Source organism: Arachis hypogaea, chromosome 19 (assembly GCF_003086295.3).
Source record: "Arachis hypogaea cultivar Tifrunner chromosome 19, arahy.Tifrunner.gnm2.J5K5, whole genome shotgun sequence".
In the NCBI taxonomy this organism is placed as follows: domain Eukaryota; kingdom Viridiplantae; phylum Streptophyta; class Magnoliopsida; order Fabales; family Fabaceae; genus Arachis; species Arachis hypogaea.
The window spans coordinates 5,493,700-5,517,131 of NC_092054.1; the positions used below are offsets into that span (position 1 = coordinate 5,493,700).

A 23,432-nucleotide genomic window follows, 5' to 3' on the forward strand; every position below is an offset into this window, starting at 1 on the left:
ATTGTTTTTAATAAATTAATTTATTTTTTTGTTAATATATTATTTACTTTTCAAATTTATTAGATAAGTATTTTTTTTATTTTAATATTGACGTGATCTTATTTATATCATATTTTGTTGAAATTAAAATTACTATAAAACACTTTAAAATGTTAAATTATAAAATAACACAATAAAGAGGTAATATAAAATGATCATTGTTTAAAGTTCTAGGTAATATATAAGGTGAAATATTCGATAGAGTAAATTTTTATTCTTAACTATACTAAAATATACAAAAAGTATTTTCAGAATGATAATGCTTCTATTATATTTCTTTAAAAGTTTTGAATGTTGTCTATTAATTTATAATATTTTTAATTTAATTTTTTAAATTTATTATGACAAAATAATGATATGACGAGGATTTTGTCCGCTAAAATTGCAAAAATATTTTTAAAAATTAGTTTATTCATTGTACTTTATTTTGTTTTTTTATTTTTGGGTATTTATGTTATATTCCATACATTATTAAATTTTAATTTAATAAGTTTTTTTTTTTTATCATCAAGAGCTTATTATCTAGTTACTGTAATTTAATTAAGATTTATTTTTCATCACTAAATGATGTTATGTGTATTACGGTTATTGCCATTAAATAATATTTGTAGTAGCATTTTTTTTAGTTTGTACTTAAATTAGTTATTCAATAAAAATTTGTCCGGTAACTCATAAAAATATATACAATGTTATCTATGTTTTTAATTTGAGAATATTTAATTTAGTTACCTATTGACTTGTAATATTTAATATAGTATTTAGATATTTTTTTAAGAAATTAGAACACATTTTGCTATGATCAAATTTTACTATCTATTAAATTTTTAATTGGATAAATATTCTATAATAAAAAGGATCCATATAATTTGTACAATACATTAATAAATACATGAGATAAAATAAGACATATTTTTGTACTATTTTTCAATAGTTGTTGTTTTGTGTTTAAGGTAGATTTTTTCTAATTTTACTATTTAATTTTAAAAGATATATGTTGTTACCAAAATTTTATTACAAAGTTATTGTTATTATTAGTCTTATGAATGTATTGCCTATTTAAAATTTATAGTATTTGTTAATTATTTGTTTTATTTTTTTATTATAGAATTCATAATTTTGTTTGACAATAGGCATTTTATATAGTAGTGTATAATATCAAACCTCTTAATTTATTCAATACAAAAAATATTTTAAATGAATATTATACGATGAAGATAAAATATTAAAAATATAAGTAGAGTAAGTGAGTACTAACTATTCATATTTGCATGGCTTTTAGCATTGTTTGTAAGTGATTCATTATAAAAGATTGATGGAGGCATTGAATTAGTAGCAGTGGTGTCTCGACCTACACTTATAAAAAAAAAAAAAATACAAACTTAATATGTTGAAGATTATCTTAAAAGAATTAAAAATTAGTTCTTAATTTTGTTAATCTTCTATATTAAAATTTAATGTATAGGCAAAATGACTTAAAATAACGTGATTACATGTTTTAAATATATAGGGTACTAATCAGTTAGGATATCACCACATCTTTTACTTGAACAACTTTATTATAATGTGATTCCACACCTATATTTTTAAAGAGCAATACAAATAATAAGCATAATTTAAATTCATAAGAGTAAAATTAGTTATCATGATTAAAGTTAACTTTTATGTCGCGTATAAAGGTGATTTTAATTATTTTAAATTTGTTTAATTTTATTCTAAAACAGAGAATATTTTAAAAATAATATGCTTCTATTATATTTTTTTATTGATTTTTTCAAAGTTTGAATATCGTCCATTAATTTGTGACATTTTTAAATTTATTTTTTTAATTTATTATGATAAATTAACAATATGATAAGTATTTTGTCCGTTAAGATTGCAGAAATATTTTTTAAAAAATAGTTTATTTGTTATACTCTAATTTATCTTTATTTTTTGTGTTTATATGTTAACATTTCACATTAGGAATTTATTACATATTTAATATTATTAAATTAATATATTTTTTAATAATAAATAATGTTACGTGTTTCATGATTATTAACATTGGCTGATATAGTAGCATTTTTTTATAATTGATATTTAAGATAGTTATTCAATAAAAATTGATTCAGTAACTCATAAATATGTAAAGCGTTATCTATGTTTCTAGAGGAGGACCTAGAGTTTCTCACTTGATGTTTGCAGATGACCTCCTCCTTTTTTGTAAAGCAAAGAAAAATCAAGTTCAGAATGTTGTGCACACCTTGGAGTTGTTCTGCAAAGCTTCAAGTATGAAGGTTAACATTGAAAAATCTAAAACTATTTGTTCTAGAAATATCTCTAATAGAAGGAAGGAAATGTTGTCTGGTGTTTCTCATATTCCTTTTACTAGTGACCTAGGCAAATACTTGGGGGTGAACCTTAACCATCCTCGAGCTGTTAGGTCTATTTTTTCGGACTCTTTAGAGAAGATCAAGAATAGGCTGGCTAGTTGAAAAGGTCGGCTCCTTAACAGAGCAGGCAGGCTTTGCTTAATTAAATCTGTTGCTTCTTCTCTTCCTATTTATCAGATGCAAGTGACTCTTTTTCCTACTTCGATTTGTCAAAAGATTGATTCTGTGCTTAGACAATTTTTGTGGAAGGGAAAGGTGGGGGAGCGATGCTTAAATTATGTCAAGTGGAGCAAAGTTGTCACTCTAAGAAAATATGGAGGCTTGGGAATTAGAGATACCCAGTGTGTAAATTTTGCTTTATTAGGAAAGCTTGTTTGGCAATTACTGCATAATAATGATAAGCTTTAGGTAAGAATTATGTTGGCAAAATATTTATCTGGGAGGTCTTGCTTTTCATCCAATTTTTCTAATAATGTTTCAAGCACTTGGCGAGCGATTTATAAGACAATAGAAAAGCTTCGTGATGGTTTTGATTGGTGTACAGGCAGGATGTCTCAATCCTTTTGGTATCATGCTTGGCGACCATGTGGAACACTAGCTCCTTTGGTTCCTTTTGTGCACATCTCTGATTCTCACTTGAAGTTAGAAGATGTCTGGTACCATGGACATTGGCGGTGGGATATTCTTTGCACAATGATTCCGGAAGAAGTTAAACTTGATTTGATGCTCTTTGATCCTATCAAGCAGGCAGGAGATAAAACAGGTTGGTTTTGGACAAACTCAAATACTCTCACCTACTCGACTAAAAGCGGGTATGAATGGCTATTGAAGAAGAAATTTGGCTGGAACGATAATGAAAATTGGCTTTGGCTTTGGCGCTTGAGAATACCGGAGAAGATAAAGTGTCTGCTCTGGCTTTATCTCAACAACGGAGTTCCCACAGCTAGTTACCGGTTTCAAAGAGGTCTTGCTACTTCTGATTTTTGTCAGCGATGTTATCTTGCTCTAGAGGATATTAACCACTGCTTTAGGACTTGCCAAAAAGCTCGTCAGATTTGGATTAGCTTAAATTTGGGAATGACCACTGAGGACTCTAGTTTAGATTTTGTGTCTTGGATTCGTTCTAACCTCAACAAAAAAGAGTTTCTCTTTGCAGCGGCCTTTTGGTGGATTTGGAGGGATAGGAACAATGACATCTTCCATCAAGATGATCTATGGAGTAAGGAGAAAATTGTTCACTTAGTTCAACATGCTGCTCGCGATTTCTCTAAGGTTGTTACCAACCAAAAACATATTATTCATTCCTCTTTGCAATATAACTGGGAACCACCTCCAATAAATGTCTGTAAAGTGAACTGCGATGCAAGCGTTTTTGAAAATGGGCAATTAGCGGGCTTTGGATGTATTATTAGAGACAGCATGGGAATTTGGATGAAAGGTTGTTCTGCCAGTATACCTCTTTCTAGTGTTCTCTCTTGTGAGCTTCATGCTATTTGGAGAGGGCTTGTTATGGCTTGGGATTGCGAGTGTAAAGAGGTCATATGTGAAACTGATAATCTTGATGCATTTCTTCTTGTTTCGCGAGGCACAACCAGCATGATTACAAATGACTCTGATCGGCTTGGCAAAATCAAAGAGATGCTTCAGCTCAATTGGACAGCTACTTTAGTGCTCATCCAGCGTACAGCAAACAGAGCGGCTGATTTAATGGCTAAGACTGCTGCTTTAAACAAGCAGGTGTACCTAGAGTGGTTACAACCCCCTAATAATTTAGACATTATTATTAGAGAGGAGTGTTACTCTTTCTCTTAAGTGTTTTTTCTTTGTGTTATGTTCAGTCACAAAAAAAAAAGTGTTATCTATATTTTTAATTTTAGAATTTGAAAATTATTTATCCAATCACTGTTTGTAATATTTAATATAGTATTTAGATTTTTTATAAAATTATGACCCATTTTACCGTGATAAAATTTTGGTATTTGTTAAATTTTTAAATAGATAGTAAGAAGGATTAATTTTTATTTATGCCATGTATTTTTAAATACATGAGATAAAATATCAATATTCTTGTATTCTTCTTCTATCATTATGTTTGTATTTAAGTCAGATTTGTCCTGGTTTTATTTTAAAATTATAAAAAATATATATATTATTACCAAAATTTTAAAATATGAAAATATAAATTAAAATAAAAACTAAAAATAAAATAAATTAAAGTATATTAAAAATCATTATGTTACATTAATTTAACACAATATATAAATACTATTTTGATAATAAAATTATTATGTTTGACAACTTTTTGTAATTATCTTATAACGTAGTATTTTTGTATATAAAATGACTTCATTTATTTTTTAATATAAGAATACAATGCATATTTTTTTTATTTTTAATATTTTATCCCAAGCATCTACATTAATTTGAAACATAAATATATTTTTTTGTAATAAATTTATAATAAAAGTTTTAGTTAAAGAGTACTCAATACTTATTTTTATAATTTAGAACAATAAATTTATTTTCATTTCATAGTTATTACTTTGTAAAATATATTTAATCACTCAGATTTAAAAATACACATAGCAAAAAATAAGCAATATGTTAATATTTTTTCTCTTTATTCTATTTGTTCTTATTAGTTTTATGAATACATTGTTTATTTTAATTTTTTAATTATTTATATATTATATGATAAAGATGGAATATTAAAAAAAATTATTATTTTGTCTATTAAATTTATTTTATAAAATAAATTATGTAAGGATATACGAAGTCTATAAAAAATTGGACACCAAATTCTAATAATTTTTTGTATTTTTTTTATTAAGAAGTGCTCTGCTATATGTAATTTTTTTAAGTTAAATAATAAGCATCAGAAATATATAAATAGTGTATATTAAGTTAATTAATTTTGTTATAGAATACCAACCAATTATGTTATTATGACGTCTGTTATTTGGATCAATTCCATTATCATACTCTTTCAATCCTAGATTTTTCAAAGAATAGAATATAAATATTAAGCAAAAATTAAATTTATAGTCCAAAAAAATTAAATTATCATAATACATATTAAGTTTTATGTTACCTGAAACAAAATGATGACGACGATGATGGGTGGCTCTGACCATTTGTCTAATTGTAGTTAATCCTGTACTTGGCAATGGATTTGGAATAGGAATTATATTAGTTGATATAATGTGATTGCTGATTCGTTAAATTCCAATTATAGGTAGCAAGACGCAAAGAAGAAAAACGATTGGAAGAGCACGATTGAAAGTAAAACATATATTTAACTCTTTTGGGTAAAGTACGATTGAAGGCAGAAAATTTTTTTTATTGAAAGTGAATCGGTATTTAAATTGAGTACGCATATTGAAAGTGTTTCAGCTTTAAACTCTGGTGCGTTGAAACTCTCGTGCGTTGAAAGTGAATCAGTTTTAAATCTGTTGTGGGGTAAAGCCAGTTTTTGAAAAAATAAAATAAAAAGAATTAAGTACGTAATAGACTAATAGCAGTTTTTTTTATTAAAATTAGTTTTTAAATTCTGTTGTGGGATTGTTTATTTTAATTTTTTAATTATTTATATATTATATGATAAAGATGGAATATTAAAAAAAATTATTATTTTGTCTATTAAATTTATTTTATGAAATAAATTATGTAAGGATATACGAAGTCTATAAAAAATTGGACACCAAATTCTAATAATTTTTTGTATTTTTTTTATTAAGAAGTGCTTTGCTATATGTAATTTTTTTAAGTTAAATAATAAGCATCAGAAATATATAAATAGTGTATATTAAGTTAATTAATTTTGTTATAGAATACCAACCAATTATGTTATTATGACGTCTGTTATTTGGATCAATTCCATTATCATACTCTTTCAATCCTAGATTTTTCAAAGAATAGAATATAAATATTAAGCAAAAATTAAATTTATAGTCCAAAAAAATTAAATTATCATAATACATATTAAGTTTTATGTTACCTGAAACAAAATGATGACGACGATGATGGGTGGCTCTGACTATTTGTCTAATTGTAGTTAATCCTGTACTTGGCAATGGATTTGGAATAGGAATTATATTAGTTGATATAACGTGATTGCTGATTCGTTAAATTCCAATTATAGGTAGCAAGACGCAAAGAAGAAAAACGATTGGAAGAGCACGATTGAAAGTAAAACATATATTTAACTCTTTTGGGTAAAGTACGATTGAAGGCAGAAAATTTTTTGAAAGTGAATCGGTATTTAAATTGAGTACGCATATTGAAAGTGTTTCAGCTTTAAACTCTGGTGCGTTGAAACTCTCGTGCGTTGAAAGTGAATCAGTTTTAAATCTGTTGTGGGGTAAAGCCAGTTTTTGAAAAAATAAAATAAAAAGAATTAAGTACGTAATAGACTACTAGCAGTTTTTTTTATTAAAATTAGTTTTTAAATTCTGTTGTGGGATAAAGCCAGTTTTTAATAAAAAGAAAACAGTGGTAAAATATGAAGAAAGAATTGAATACCATACTTACGTATCCCATTATATATTGGTATAGATATATTGATAAAAAACAGCCTGTATGTTTTGTGAAACAACCACCAAAAGAGTAAAAAACATTGTGAAAATTATGCATATTCTAATATGTTTAGGGAAACAGACATCAAAGAAGTCAAAGATATTCTACCGACATTGAGGGAGAAGGCACAAGCAAATTCCAGAACTACCAAACCAAACCCCAGCAATGATTTGAAAAGTCATTCAAATAATCCGATCAGACAAATTAATCCATGTAAAAAGTAACCAAAGCTTCAACAAATATTTGAACAACACAAGTGACATTGACGCATGAATCTAAGGCAAATCAAGAAGAGAGAATAGAGATGGTGAGAGATTGTATCATATGTAACTGTTGGCTCTTCAGGTTATAACTTTTAATTGGCATGTTTTGGAGCTCCTTGGTACCCTAGATAATTCCTTGTGGATGCGCTTTTTATACTTTCGGCCAAGACTAGGTTCAGCATGGATTTTCATTGTCTCCAAAATAGGTCCTCTCTCTAAAAGATATGCAGCAAATGCATGTTCATCTGCAGAGTCTTGATATCCTTTAAATTCAAAAATCTTGAGATGTGATATAACACAATCAGGATCCTTCATTGGCAGTTTCCAATAATTAGGTTCCTCAAGTTCCAATGTGGAAACTTTCTGGCAACAATAAACAAAACTTTTCAAAATATGAAAGCAAGTAATGAATGGAAATAGACACACAGCTAAACTAGAAAAGAGATCATACCTCCCGGTTATGAAGAGTGAGAACTTGAAGCATATTGCAGTTATGAAGCAATTCTATCATAAATCCAGAGTCGAAATATGGAATTTCAAGCTCTAGATTAACTAAACGGGAAAATTCCGGCAACTCAAAAGGGGAAGCACGAAGCAAGCACTGTGTGTAGAAGACAAGAATATAATAAACACAACACATAACTACAATTAAACTTCACCAAAAATTGGAATAAGTGACATGGAGTAAGCCGTTGAATGGACAATGTAATTTCGATAAGAATATTACCTCCATAGTGGAAAGTTTCAAGTCCAACAGTTTGGTTTGGCGGAGTGCCTTGAAAAGCTCAAGCACCCAACCAACCTGCTCTTGGTCTTGATCAATATCAAGATGAGCTTCCACCATGTTGGGATAATCATCGCTAATTGAAACCTGTAAGCATCTTGCCCATAATGTGATACTCAGGTATTCGAGTAACGGGGTGTTTATCGCAAGTTCCTGAATATCATTAAGATCTTCTTCAGTGTCAGCCTGTATTAGGGTTAAACGCTTCAACGTACGAGGCATGTGGAGTTCAGCAGTTTCCCATGACTTAGTTGGGAATGCTTCACGTAAAGTGAGCTTGAGATTTTCAAGAGCCCGGCAACTGCATATAACATAGTTCGGGTCCACACAGTCTAGATCCAACTCTAGGTTCTTGAGAGATGGCAATCGAACCCATCCAAATCCTTCGTAAACAGCCAAATACATACGACCTCTCAAAACAAGGGACTCGAGTGATGTACTGGTTAATACCTTTACCGGCAATTTGACTCTTCCATATCCTTTGTTGTGATGGAGAGATAAATCGAGATACAGCTCTTTGAGGTGGGGACCAACAACACTACGAAACCATGTTTTGGAGCTTTTCCTTTTATCTATAGGTATTTCACAGGTGAGGCGAAGCTTCTCGACGTGGGAAGCCGTGCGCTGAGCGAAAACAGAGTCGACGAAAGCAATAAATCGATCTCTCCCTCCGGACAGATAATAAGGACTCTCTTCGCTATTGTCTAAATCCAAGACTAGAAGATCCTTCCAGAGGTGGCGCCACCGGCGAGCCAGGACGCTGGTGGCCATGGCACATCTTGTTGGGAGGAACGAGAGAATATGGAAAAGCAAGAAATCCGGTAAGTTACTGATTAGGTCTATTTTTTGGGTTGTTGTTGTTCTTGTTGATTCCTTTCCTGATTTCTTTGGCTTCCGTTTTCCCATTGTAGACACTACTGAAAAATCAAAATGAAAACGAACGAACGAATGAATGAATTGATTCTGCTGGATTTGTTTTTTATTAAAAACCTTTTACATGCATAGCATGAGAGTAACACAACTCAGTTAAATAACTGTACATTCTCAAATGAATGAATGCTAGTCAATCATCGTCAAACAAAAATGAGTGCTTAGACATACCAGAGTTGATGATAACTTCTGAGTTGTGAGTGGGTCTGTTAGAGTTAGACCGTTTATTGTGAAATCTTGGGCGGTGGCGTGGTGGTTGCTTGGGTGTGGAGAAGGACGGTAGCGGAGGTGGTTAGGGGACTGGCTACTTGTATGTGTGTGTCTGTGTGAGAGACTGAGGAGAAGGAGCACAAATTGGACCGTTGTATGATTTTCACCACGTGTCGTGCATGCTTTTCTCCTCACAGCGGTGCTACTCATACCAATATGCCTCTTCCTGTACTGGTACTTGTGTGTGTCTGTGTGAGAAACTGAGGAGAAGGAGCACAAATACAGTTGTGTAATTTTCACCACGTGTCGTGCATGCTTTTCTCTTCACAGCGGTGCCACTTATACCAATGTGCCTCTTTGTGTACCTATTCTTTTCCTCCGAGTTTACTTTCACTTTGAACCCACCTAGTACTCTAGTAGCACCTTTCTCTCTCCTTTTTCTTCGGCCGCTTAACAACTTCTTCTTCTATTTTTATGAAAAAAATTACAATACTAAAAAAATAAAAATGTAAAAATATTAATGGTCTTAAATTTCATATTATAAATTATCTTTTTTATTTTGATTATGTAAATTTATTTTTTAAATTTTTATATTTTAGAATTATTATTATTAAAAATTTAAAAATATATATTTAAATGAAGTAAATGATATATGATATAGAATTTGTAGGGTAAATTATCTAAATGAAATGGATGAAAAAAATGTTTACACAAACACAACAATTGAGAATCGTTTACCTTCATGTTCTGTTACTGTTTTATATAATGCAGTAATCTACTAGGTTTTAGTAAAATACACATCAACCGTGATAGGTACGGTTTATAAAGAGTACATAATGAACATAAACTTTGGTAACTTACCACGGTTTACGAGAAAGAAAATTCTATATATACAACACCGTAAAAATCTTATGTAAATGAATAATACTTTATATTAAATTATTAATTTTATATTAAATTATTAATTTTAGTTACACTTAAAAATAAATAATACTTTAAAAATAACTAAAAAAAATTTAAAAATCTTATGTCAATTAACATGTACATAAAATATTATATGAAGATAAGTATAAATATCAGGATAGTCAATAAGTAATTACCGAAGAATAAAAAAAGTAAAAATAATTATAAATTCTAAGAGTTGAAATAGTAAAAAGAACGAGTAAGAAAAAGTTAGATATATATCAATTAAATAATATTATAAATAAAAAATTTAATTTATTATTTTATAATATCATTTTAAAAAAAAATGCATGTATGTATATAATAAATTCTCTATTTATATTTGTTAAAAGTTGAAACTACAAGTCAGAGTACATTACAGTATATCACAGAGTACGTAGTGAGTACTAAACCATATAAGTTAAAACTATTTTTTTTCCTCTTCATCCCTTCTAAAGTATACCCTTTTTTTTTTAAATCGCTTCATTCTTAATTTTTTTTATGTAAGCCATATAAATGCAAAAAAATATATACTCCATTTACTCTCAATTTTTCTTTGACTGTACATTAATTCAGTATAAATAAACATCTTTCATGCTACCATAAATTGTTAAAAAAGTTATAACCACTTTTCTAATAGTTATCATAAAAATGGAGAAATTTTTGGCATGATTAATTATGAATCATTTTTTTCTTGCAATTTTTTAGAGAAAAAAATAAAAATAATAGATAATTAATTTAATAAATAGAAAAAGATGCAAAGAGATAAAAAAAATTAATAAAAGTAGACAAATAGCTGAAAGAAGATAATGGAATAAAAAAGAAGACGAAGTGATTGGAAGTTATGTGTAGAATGAAAAAATAATCGCAATATAAATAAAAAAAAAGTTAATTAATAATTTACTTTTTGACCTTTTTCAAAATAAAAAGATATATCAGTTACTCTTTATTATTAGGGTTAAGATAAAGAAGTAGAAATTGGACAACAAACTTCCCTATCCTTTATAAATTATTATAGATTATAGATATATATATGTCTGTGTGTGTTTTTTGTGAAACAATTAGTGAATGTAGACTTTGTCGTTAAGCAAGTATTAGTCAGATTTTAAAATATGTTTCTACTAAACAGTAAGCAAGTTAGGTCATTAATAGTTTATTATTGTTTGATTTAATTTTTTATTTATAAATAAAGAGCTAAAGTTCTATTCAGACTATAAACATAGAATAATAAATTATTAGCTACATAACTTTACTAGTAGATTAATTTTTTTGCAATAAAATGAATATCATAATAATATAAGAAGATTGTATTATAAATTATCAAATATTATATTATGAGAATATTATTAATATAATTTTTTCTCGTATAAATTTTTACATCTGTTTTTCAACTTTCAACATAATTTTACAACAATTGGGATTCGTTTTCTTTCAATTGCATATAGTTTATTTTTCTTATAAATAATTTGTTTCCAAAAAAATGATATTTGTATTACCTTTTTGTTAATACTTAATAGTAGTTTTTGAACAAAAAAAATGTCAAGATAACCGAAAAAAAAAATTACTAGTGTCTAAGAGTATCGGTGGCTGGGTTTAGTAGTTTTTTTTTTTTTTTTTCACGCTGTTTGTGGCTGGGTTAAGTAAATAATGAATTATTACATACAGAATAGGAAAGATTCGAATTCAACCAACCTAAGTTGGTTTGGGTGAAGTACATTTAACAAGATTTTTCTATTCAATTTAAACTTGTGAATTTTGCAAATTTTTTGTCTTTTCAATCCTAACCTTCCAACCAACCGCATATCATGGCCTCCGACAAACCGAGTAACGTGAATTTTTTGTTTTTGTTTTTATCAGCGTAACGTGAATTTTGAACAAATTTGCATTGCAACAGTCATTGAGCCTAAATCCATAAGTTAATGGGTTGATCCATATTATTCAAAATCAATAGACGTGTTTTTTTTTGTCTGTATACACCAATATATCTTTATGTGCTTATGTATTTTTACTAATTTAAAACCGTGAAGAATTTTTTGGGTTAGGCATGCTTCACAGGGGGATCGGCAGCTTCAACTTACGTCTTCGCTAAGGCCAACGACTGGCTCCACCATGGATACTAGCGGCACAACGACGAAGTTCGATGGTAGGATTGAACCCAGATTTTTGTCTGGGCAGAACCTCGATCGGCACAGGGGCGGCAGCGGAGAAACCATGAGCAAAAGACCACCATTTGAAGGAAGAATCCAACGAAGCCAAGAAGGAAGCATCACAGGATCAGCAACATGCAAGACGGTTCCGTTGTCGACGGCGAGACGCGAAGAAGAAGCAGGTCCAACATGATAGAATCGGGCAGAGAGGGTGGAGAGAAGAGCGAATTCGGGTTTAGGGGTAGGGATCCAGGCTTGGGCGGGTTGGGGAAGCGGGTGTGAGCCGGGTCAGTCTTCTGGCCGTGGCCAAGTCCAAAAAAAAAAAAAAAAAAAAAAACCGTGAAGAACATGCTTGGGAATGGCGAGACAAAGAAAGTGGAAGCGGTAGTGGCGCTAGAAAATTTGGAATGGTTATAGAGAAAAGTCTTGTAGGGGTGATGACGAAACCTATTGATTTCACCTCGTTGAGGGAAATGGTAGTAATTTCTCTGCCTGTCGTCTATATTCGGAAAATGGGAGTTTGCAAAGCACTTCTTCTAACCTTTGACAGTGTTGTGCATACGGACGAGACGTACACCTTTAATTTGAACTGTCTCTTACAAGCTTTTCACAGGGTATGGAAGTGGAAAGAGTCGGAGCGTAGTGAAACCCGTAGGGTATGGCTCGAATGTTTCGGTGTTCCGTTGTCTAGTTGGTCTGTCGACACCTTCAAAATGATAGGTAGTCAGTGGGGAGCGGTTGTTGGGTGTGCAAAGGAGACGAAATTGTGTAGCACGTTGACGGTAGGTCGTGTGCAGTCGTGCAGATTGATACGTGTGTCATGAAAGTGATTCAGGAAAGGATTCGTATCACTGTTGGTTCCAGGAGTTATGACGTTTTGGTGAAGGATGTTGGTCATAAAGCATGAAACATGTAGTGCAAGGGGATTTTCTTTGATAATGAAATCACCAACTGTGAAATTTTGAACCATGATATAACAAAATCCAGTACAACAAAGGATGCATAGCAGAGAAGGCAGCCGAACCCATCAAAGGAGGACGACCATGATGAAGGGTTGATGATGGTGGTGCAACGGGGAGAGGAAGAAGACAAGGACAGATTAGTAATTTTGGATAATATTTAGAATGAATGGTTTAAATGCAGTGCCAATCACAATCGCGGAAATCTAGTAACGTATCAAGCCGTTAATGACATCAATCAAGGGATTTCTGATTTTGGAGTTGGAAACGGTGCTAATTATAAGACAGACTCGGATAGGACAGTTACATGTTATTTTGGTTCTTTGTGCAATGGGTTGAAAAGGGTTACAAAAAATGAAAAACAAAATAACAAAAAGAATAAGAAGGTTGTTATAAGGGCTGGGCCAGGAAAAAAAATAGCTTTGAAGGGAAAGATGGATCCAGCTGGTTGGGCCTTACCCCTTCGGCTGTTGGGCACGACCCGGTTGGGGAGGGGAGCCCAAAGCATCTTCTTCCTCCTGCGCAGCAATGGGACCTGGGTTGCGTGACCTCGTTTGAAGGGGACGATGACCCCTGCGTCGGAGACGGAAACAGTGGAAGTCGGCGGTCAGCAGATCGGGAAAGGTGCCTAGTCCGTGGTGGGGATGGCCTCACTTGATCTGTTGGAGAAGCTGGTGATGGGGAAACCAATGGAGCTGGTCTGACCGGTGGAACAGCAGTCTCACCAGGTCGGGTCGTGGAAGATAAAGCACCTGGCGGCGCGAAATGGATGGTGGTTGGAGTAAGGGCGGTTGGAGTTGGTCACGATGCTGTGGTGGAGGGCGAGTCAATCGCAGCTCTGTCTCCGGAGAATGATGCGGCCGCAGCTTGCGAGGATCAAGACAGGAACCATGCTGAGCTGGGGGCTGGTCAGGGGAATATTCTAGACCAAAGCGGAGGTAGTGGGGTTGTTGGATGGGCTGGGGAAGGTTGTGGAGGTGCTAGACCTGGGCAAGGGGAATGTGATAAAGATAACGGGGATAGTGACTCTCAGTGCTTAGAGGAGCATATGTTGGAAAACAAATTGACCTGGGAGCTGGCGAGGGAATCAGGTGCTGTGTTGTACAATGAGGAAGATGACATAATGGCAATTCTTCAGGTGCAGAACGAAGAAATAGCACAAAAGAGGAAAGTGGCAAAACAAAAGGCGAAGATGAGGTGGTGCAGACCCAAAACTAAAAAACGGGTGTATAAATATAGTTCTAAATGACTTTTAGTTCTTGAAATGTTAGGGGGTTATGGGGTGATGGAAAGATGAGAATGGTAAAGGATTTAAAAAATAAACATAACTTGAGCATGGTAGGTTTGATTGAGACTAAAAGACGGGTTGTGACTAGATTTGATGTTGAAAGGATTTGGGGAAATATTGGGGCAGGGTGGGAATATGTAGGGTCGGATGGTGCATCTGATGGTCTTTTGATGATATGGGATGATATATTTTTTAAAATAAATAATTGCTATAAAGGGAAAAGATGGTTATGCATTGAAGGTGTCTTACTAAAGAATAGCTTCCACTGTATTTTTTTCTTGGTCTATGGTGCGCATAGGAGAGAGGAGAAGAGTTATGTGTGGGAGGAGTTGAGTTACATTGCTGGGTTGTGTCAGGTCCCTTGCTGTTTCATGGGAGACTTTAATGAGATAGTGAATGTGGAGGAACGGAAAGGCATTGTTAATTTACCTCTGTCTACAGAAGAATTCAAGATTTGGATGCAAGATATGCACTTAGTGGATCTGCCACTTATAGATCGCAAGTTTACGTGGTTTCAAGGCCGTTCATGCAGTCGAATTGATAGAACTATGGTTAGTGTAGAATGGCTAGAAGAGTTCCCTGAGACTCGGTTAAGAGGCAGACCAAGGGGCTTGTCAGATCACTGCCCTATTATTGTGGAAGATAAGAGGATGAGGGAAGATCCTAGGCCTTTTCGGAGCCTTGATTCGTGGTTTACACATGAAGGTTTTCTTAGAATGGTTAAGGAGGAATGGAGAGGGTTAGGGGAGTTGCAGTTTACAGAAAAATTGAAGGCGTTGATGGGACCTTTGGGAAGATGGCATAAGGACAACTTTGGTGAGATGGACAAGAAGATCTTGAAGTTTGAGGAAGAGATAAAAAAGGTAGATGACATGGTAAGTAATGGAGTGTATGATGGAACTATGGAGGCTAGAAGGAAGACGTTAGTTACTTGTTGTGAAAGGTAGTATGCAAGGAAAAAAATTCACTAGAAGCAAATGTCTCGGTCTCGTCAAGCAAAGGAAATAGACAGAAACACAAGATACTTTCACAATATAGCGTCGGCAAGAAGAAGGAATAATCGGATTGATGCTCTGATAGTTAATGGCAGACTGATAAGAAACCAAGCTAGAATAAAATTAGCTATTAGATAGTTTTATAAAGATCTGTATCATCAGGGGAGTTCTCCTTTGTTGGGGTTCAGAGATGGTTTGGTGGAAAAGATAGATGAGGAAGAATTTGTGACCTTGGAGGCGATGCCATCGGCTGAGGAAATTAGAGAGGCAGTGCGGGATTGTGAGTCATCGAAGGTGCCAGGCTGTGATGGGTACAACATGAATTTTATTAAAAGGTGCTGGGATGAGATTGGGGCGAAATTTACGGTAGTTGTGATGGGATTCTTTCAGACATCCAGGTTACCGGCAGATTCCAATATTACGTGGGTGGCGCTGGCCCCTAAGTTCATTGGTGCGAAGGAGATTAAAGACCTCAGACCTATTAGTATGGTTGGATGTGTGTACAAGGTTATTTCAAAGGTGCTAGTTAGGTGGATGAGAGCAGTGATGCCAGGATTAGTAGGGGAGACTCAGAGTGCGTTTATGAAGGGTAGAAAATTTCATGATGGGGCTCTCATAACGTGTGAAACAGTGCACTAGCTTAAAAGGAGAAATAAGGAGGCAACCATAATCAAGTTAGATTTTCAAAAAACATATGATAGAGTAAAGTGGAGTTTTGTGGATATTGTGCCACAAAAGATGGGATTTGGGCGTAGGTGGTGTGACCACAGCTTCTATGTCAGTCTTGATTAATGGTTCGCCATCTAAACCGTTTAAAATGGAAAGGGGCTTGAGACAAGGTGACCAGCTTTCTCCTTTCTTGTTTGTGCTAGTTGTGGATGTTCTGCATAGAATGGTTGGTGAGGCAGTCAGGATCGGACGTATTTCTCCTTTGGTGGTTGGTCGAGACTGTGTGGAGCTATCACACATTCAGTTTGCTGATGACACTATTATGTTTTACCCACCAGAAGACGAGACTATGAAGAATTACAAGCGGTTGCTGCGATGGTTTGAGTTAATGTCATGGCTCAATATTAATTTCGAAAAGTCCAGTCTGATTTTAATCAATTGTGAAGAGCAGCGGGTACAACGTATGTATAGATTGTGGGGTTGTAAGGAAGATACCCTCCCTGTTAAGTACCTTGGAGTCCCTTTAGGAGATAATCCAAGGCTGGTTAAGACCTGGAAGCCTATAATCGATAAGGTGGAAGACAAACTAAGCCTTTGAAATGCTAAGGTGCTAAAAAAAGCGGGGAAGTTGGGCTTATCAAATCAGTCTTGAATAGCTTACTAGTGTATTATTTGAGTTTATATAAGATGCCGAAAGCAGTTGTTGAGAAGTTGATTTCATTACAGAGAAGATTTCTATGGAGTAAGGAGGATGGGAGGAATGGTTTGGCGTTGGTGAGATGGGAGTTGGTGCAGGCCCTAAGAAGTTAGGTGGATTAGGAGTTAGAGATGCTATGATTCGTGACACTGCACTGTTGTTTAAGTGGTGGTGGCGCTTTGCTAAGAAAGAGTGCCCATTGTAGAAGAAGGTGATCTGTTTCTGTAATAATCTGAGGCCAAATGAGCTACTATTCACTCAAGTGTTGCCCACTAGAGGAGGCCCATGGAAGGATATTTGCCATATACAGATTAAGGAGCAACATCTAAGGGATAAGATAATTACAGGCCTGGCTATGGAGATTGGTGATGAACGACGGACTCAGTTTTGGGAGGATGTTTGGTTACATTGTGGATCCTTGAAAGATCAGTTCTCCAGGCTCTTCTCTGTTTCCAACCAAGGTGGTTCGGTTATTGGAGATTGTGGGTTTTGGGATGGGTTAGAGTGGGTTTGAAACTTCCAATGGAGGCGAGAGCTGTTTCAATGGGAGTTAGACCTTCTGAGTCAGCTACATGAGGCCTTGAGACCTGTGAGGCTAGCGAATAATAGAGAGGATATAGTTGTGTGGAAATATGATAGACTTGGTATCTTTTCGACTAACTCCTTTATGCAAGTGCTACAAGAAGGAATGCTATCAGAGGATGTTACCAGTTACAGCTTTACGAAGACCATCTGGAAAGGGTTGGTTCCACAAAGGGTGGAGCTGTTTGCTTGGTTTGTCCTGGTAGGCAGGGTGAATATCAAGGAACGGCTAAGTCGGTTCGGGATTATTAGGCAGGTTGATAAGAGTTGTATTTTATGTAATAAGGATGTTGAGCAAGTACATCACTTGTTTCTTGGCTATGAATTTGCTTGGCAGGTGTGGAGTGCTTGGATATCTGTGTTTGGCGAGCACTGGTCTTTTTCGGGGTTAGTGAAGGACCACTTCCTAAGTTGGACAGATGAACCGCGTAGAAAAGAGGATCGAAAGCAGCGTTTGAGGTGCTTCTGTGCGATCATTTGGCACATTTGGATGGAGAGGAATAGGAGGATATTTCAAAATAAAAGCAAAGGCGTAGAAGATATCATCAACATGACCATGCTTAGCTGCGACGAGTGGAGAGGTGTACATTTCTAATGTTGTTGATGGCTATATTGGAGATGACATGCGGATTTCTTTTCTTTGGTTATGGTACTTTTTGGATTTGCCTGCTTGTTTATGTTGTTTGTTGCTTTTTGCTCCACATTAGTGTGTTGAGCTCTTTTGCTTTAATATATATATATATATATTACAAAAATAACTAAGAGAATAAATTAAAATTTTAAATTATTATCATTTTTTAATTAATATATAGTGTTGATATTGAAGATACAAGTTTTGTATTCTTAGCTGAAAATTTTAAAAAACCACGAAAGAAAGAGCTTCTCCAAATGAAACTAAAACAAGTGTATATCACACAGCTAACGTGCCCTTATCATGTTCATAAATTCTTTAGGAAAGTGATCAAATCAAATAAGCAAGCAATTAATGGAGGGAAAGTGCGCAGAATTAATTAGGTGCCTCCATTTACCATATTTGATTTGGTAATTGATACCACAACTTATATGTATATCTCTAAAATTGAAACAACTAATAACACTATGTGACACAAAAATAGCGGTTATCCTATTTTTTCCCAAATTACTTGCATTTTCTCATATTGATCACTCTTACTATTTGATTGGTGATGTTTAATTACATAACTTATCTAGAACCAGAATATTCATTCTTTATTGTTTTCTCATGATTAACTTCCCCCCCAAAAAAAATATATATATCGTTATTTCTGTAAAATAAAAAATCAGTGGCAAAAATTTTTGGTTTTCATGTGAATTTCAAATCGAAACTGTTACCAAGACGGCTTCAAACATCAAAGTTCAGCTCGTGCATTTCATGTTCCTATATATAAATGTAAAGTTCCATTTCTTTTTGCTGTAATATCCTGAAACACAGAACTTGCTCTGCTTCATATGTTGTTGATTTTGCTAATGCAATTTTAATCTTAATGATAATCTGAGTTGGCTCTTTGGCATTCATATCTTCCTTCCTTATGTTTTATCTGCATGATTTGTAATAAGGGTTTTGCTTATTTTCATATATCTTGTGAAACATTTAACTTTATAAAATTTGCTAAACAATCATAATTTTACCAAAATAATATGACAATACTATAATTGACATGTTGCAAGTAATTTACTAAGTTCAATATTTTGCTTAAATCTTCTTATGATGTTCTTTGTTCTTTGTTGTGTTTCTTAGGTATAAAAGAGCATTTGGTTTTGGTTATTCTTTTTCCATTGGAATCATGAGAAGAAGTATAATAATAATGAAGACAAGAACATAGGTGAATAGGTGATGATCATGGAGAACAGGACAATGAGAAGGACTTTTAGTAATATGATTGGAGATGAGAAGGGTATGAAACCTTTGATGCTGAAATGTGGTTTGGCTTTGGCACTTACATTTGGTGGATTTCTCTATTCTCACTTCAGAACCAAAAGAATCAAGTTTCCCTCTTCTATCCCTAAGTGCCTACATTCACGTTCGTTTCCCTCATTCTCTTTTTGTACTATATCTCTGTTCCGATTCCATCTAAAATTATTTCTTAAGATTTGAAAATGATATATTGATCATTGATCACTTAAAAAGAGATAAAACATTAGCCTTTCTTAAAGAAATTATGAGTGGTGATTTTTTAGATGAATTTAGTTTAACTAATATTTTTTATCTATAATGCGAAATTTCAGGTCGTGGGAGTCAAGCTAATTTAGGAAGACGTATAAAGTCATCATCCAATTCTTGCAATATTCATTCGGAAGGAACTAATACTTTAGATTCTGTAAGTTACTTGAAAAAGAGAATACTTACCTGGTATTTCTAGTTGTTGTGTGTTTAGGCTTTGTCATTTTGAATGTTGATGCCATAAAGTATCAATTTCCAATCACTTAATTGGAACTTAGAACTCTAATAATATATATAAAATTACAAATGCTTGAAAGTTGGTAAACATTATTACTAAGAATGTTTTTTATGAAAAAGACATCAAAATTAATCCTTAAAAAATTAGTACCCTGTTTATTTAGTCCTTCAAAAGATTCATTACACAGTCAAGAGTGCCATGATTCTACTGCCACCAAAGTGCCAATGGTTTTCTTAGGGTTAACAACTAACAAAACACGATTTAGCAAATTAGCAGGAATTTAATAGAACAACCGATGTCAGAAGTATCTGATATACCGATAACATAATTTCATAAATTCGAGCGAATCAATTTATAATTCAAAATAAAGTGACAAATAAATTTTTTAAAATTTATATTTCAGATAGGTTTTTAAAAATTAAAACAAATACTAATAAATTTTTTGGGATATCAAATGTGGATATGTTATCTTTAAATTAGTCTTTATAATTAGGATAAAAAATATTAATTTAAACTAAATTATCTACTTTTATTAGTATAGAAAAGTTTATTACTAATTTTTTTGTGAGACTAATATATCCAAAATATAAATCTCAAAAATTTATTTATCATTTTTACTCTATAACTTATTTATATGAGAAAATGATCAAATTAGTCTTTAAAAAATCATTCATTCTTTAAATTAGTTCTCGAAAGATTTTTTTAATCAAATTCATCTTTTAAAGATTTTAAATTAGTTATTTTAGTCCTTCTATCGCATCAAAATTTGTCAATGTGACATGTTAGATGACACCACAACACACACCTAGTAATTTTAATGACCGGCTAACATGATAAGTTTATGAAATTAAATCAAATCAACCCCAAATTGAAGGATTCTAATGCCTCAAATTCTCTACTCAATTAGGTTTTAATTTGATATAATTTTATAAACTTATCATGCTAATAGTCAATTAAAACTCTTATGTGTATTGTAATATCATTTAACATGTCACATTAACAAATTTTAACACCTTCAACCAAAAAATAATAGAAAAACTAACGTTATTAATTTAAAATTTTTAAAAGAAAAATTTAATTAAAAAAATTTTGAAAAACTAATTTTAAAAATGAATAATGTTTTAAAAACTAATTTGACAATTTACTCTTATTTACATACTGAACTACTATAACTATATTTTTCACCTAAAATATTTTAAATGAGCCATTGTGTTCGACGTATCTATTACCAATATTATAATTAGAGGCTAATGTACATGATCTTATCAAACTTTTTCTTATAACAGGAAGAAATTTGCATATCCACGGTGATCAGTACCAATTCCCTAGCTGGAGGTCACTCTCCAAGATCTAAACACAATGGAGACAAAGAGAAAGAGAAAGACGAGTCTATGTTACCTGAATCTGCAGAATTCGGATCCATCATCACTGCTGGAAGAATCTCTTTCAAGAAAGATGTGGAAGTTCCAGCAAGATCATCAGAAATTGCGTCTCCATCAACAGCGCATGGAAGCTGTTCCGAGAGGGACGATTATCACGAACAAGAGATCAAGCAACTGAGCAACGTCATCCGAGTCCTTCAAGAACGAGAAAGAACCCTAGAACTTCAATTGCACGAGTATTGCGGTATCAGAGAGCAAGAAACGGCGGTTATGGAGCTCCAGAACAGGTTGAAGATAAGTAACATGGAGACTCAGATGTTTAATTTGAAGCTCGAGACGTTGCAGTCGGAGAATCGGAGACTGGAGGCTCAGCTGGCGGATCATGCGAAAGCTCTCGGCGAGCTTGAGACGTCGAAGGCGAAGGTGAAGATGTTGAAGAAGAAATTAAGGTATGAAGCTGAACAGAATAAGGAGCAGATCATGAACCTTAAGCAGAAAGTTTCCAAGTTGCAAGATCAAGAATCCAAGTTGAATCGAGAGATTCAAGCCAAAATTGGAAGGCTAAAGGAACTTGAATCTGAGACTCAAGTGTTGAGGGAAGCTAATATGAGATTAGAAATGGAAAATTCTGAATTAGCTTCCAGATTGGAATCTACTCAGATGCTTGCACAAGCTGTTCTAGAAGACCCTGAGGTAAATACATATTCTTATTCATTCATGTCTTATTTAACTTATTTTCAATGCATTTTAGATTGTAAATATTTTTTATGATGTAACTGACTGAATTTTTTATGTGTACTTAACATCATTGAAAAAATTTGTAGATGAAAATTGTTAGATTATTTAATGAAAAATATTATTTGTACACCAAAATCAACCATTAAAATCAGCTACCAATGTATTTGTGTATAAATAATGTGTGATTTTTGTGTACTGGTTTTTGTGTACACATAGCATAACCCTTGTTCTGAAAAAGTACGTGACTACTTTCACATGAACAGGCAGATGTCCATAGAAACGAAAACGAGCTCCTTCGAGAGAAGAACGAGAGCTTGTTGAAGGAAATAGAGCAGTTACAACATGATAGATGTTCAGATGTGGAGGAACTAGTTTACTTGAGATGGATAAATGCATGCTTAAGGCATGAACTAAGGCACTACCAACCGCCGGCGGGAAAAACGGTGGCGCGTGACTTAAGCAAAAGCTTAAGTCCTACGTCGGAGAAGAAAGCCAAGCAGCTTATACTTGAGTATGCAAACAGCATTGATGGACCAGGGAACCTTTCTTGTGCTGATTCCGAATCTTCTTCCCAGGCTTCTTATATGACGGACTCCGGCGAGCTTGACGAGTTATCGCCTCGTCTGGAAAACCCGCCGGTAAGCAAGTCAAAGATCTATCGAAAGCTAATGAAGCTTATTCGCGGTAAAGATAAAGAGAAAGATAAAGAAAAAGATATAGATCGACGCCGGCTCAGCCGAGCCACGTCAAGAGAAAAATCATTTAAATCTCTAGATGGTGGCACTATTTCTCCGAACTACGGCTTGGCTGGAGCCGACGGAATGAGAAGTGAGTATGCAACTCCGGGTAGAAATTCGTTGGACTTAGAAAGGACGACGAGTTTGAAGGAGGAAGGAGATAGGAGGAGTCGAGATTCCAAAGAGGAAGATAATGAATCTTTACAAGAATCTTCATCGGTTAATGAGAAATCTAACAATTTGGTTAAATATGCTGGAGCTTTGAAAGATTCTCCTGGAAATGCAAACGCAAATGCCATTGCCAATGCCGATCCAAAAAGGCTCATTGTACATAGAAGATCGGCAACATATAGTTCATTTTAAGCAAAACTTATAATCCAAAGATTTTTGGTTTTTTTTTCTTTTGTAAATATTATTTCAGGTTAGACAGTAATCCTGATTTAGCATATTATTAAGTATTTAATTTCAAAACATATAGTAACCATTTATTAGATAAGGATGCATTATTTCAAATTGATTAGTATGCATTCATTCATGAACAGTTTTTTAGTTAAGACTTTAAGAGTATATATCACATCATTTTAATTATACTTGTACTGATCATACCTCTATTGTTATTCCTTCCAATTATTGCTTTCTAACTATTTGTTATATTGCAAAGTAATGTTGAAAAGGTTTTGGACTGAGAAGGGTAAACCAGTAGTTG

General features: G+C 33.2%; 2 protein-coding genes across 2 annotated transcripts; one reads left to right on the plus strand and one right to left on the minus strand.

The window, feature by feature from the left end:
- Window positions 1-7,014: 7,014 nt before the first annotated feature.
- Window positions 7,015-9,411, minus strand: LOC112779219 (F-box/FBD/LRR-repeat protein At4g26340). Its single transcript, XM_025823469.3, has 4 exons — window positions 9,135-9,411; window positions 7,977-8,950; window positions 7,701-7,850; window positions 7,015-7,612 (listed from the first exon to the last, which is right to left on the minus strand). Exons 2-4 carry the CDS (start codon window positions 8,937-8,939, stop codon window positions 7,328-7,330), a joined length of 1,398 nt encoding a protein of 465 aa, XP_025679254.1. The 5' UTR covers window positions 8,940-8,950; window positions 9,135-9,411; the 3' UTR covers window positions 7,015-7,327.
- Window positions 9,412-18,878: 9,467 nt separating this feature from the next.
- On the plus strand, window positions 18,879-23,314 carry LOC112779557 (protein CHUP1, chloroplastic). Its single transcript, XM_025823857.3, has 4 exons — window positions 18,879-19,491; window positions 19,697-19,788; window positions 21,156-21,944; window positions 22,253-23,314. Exons 1-4 carry the CDS (start codon window positions 19,305-19,307, stop codon window positions 23,087-23,089), a joined length of 1,905 nt encoding a protein of 634 aa, XP_025679642.1. The 5' UTR covers window positions 18,879-19,304; the 3' UTR covers window positions 23,090-23,314.
- Window positions 23,315-23,432: the final 118 nt, after the last annotated feature.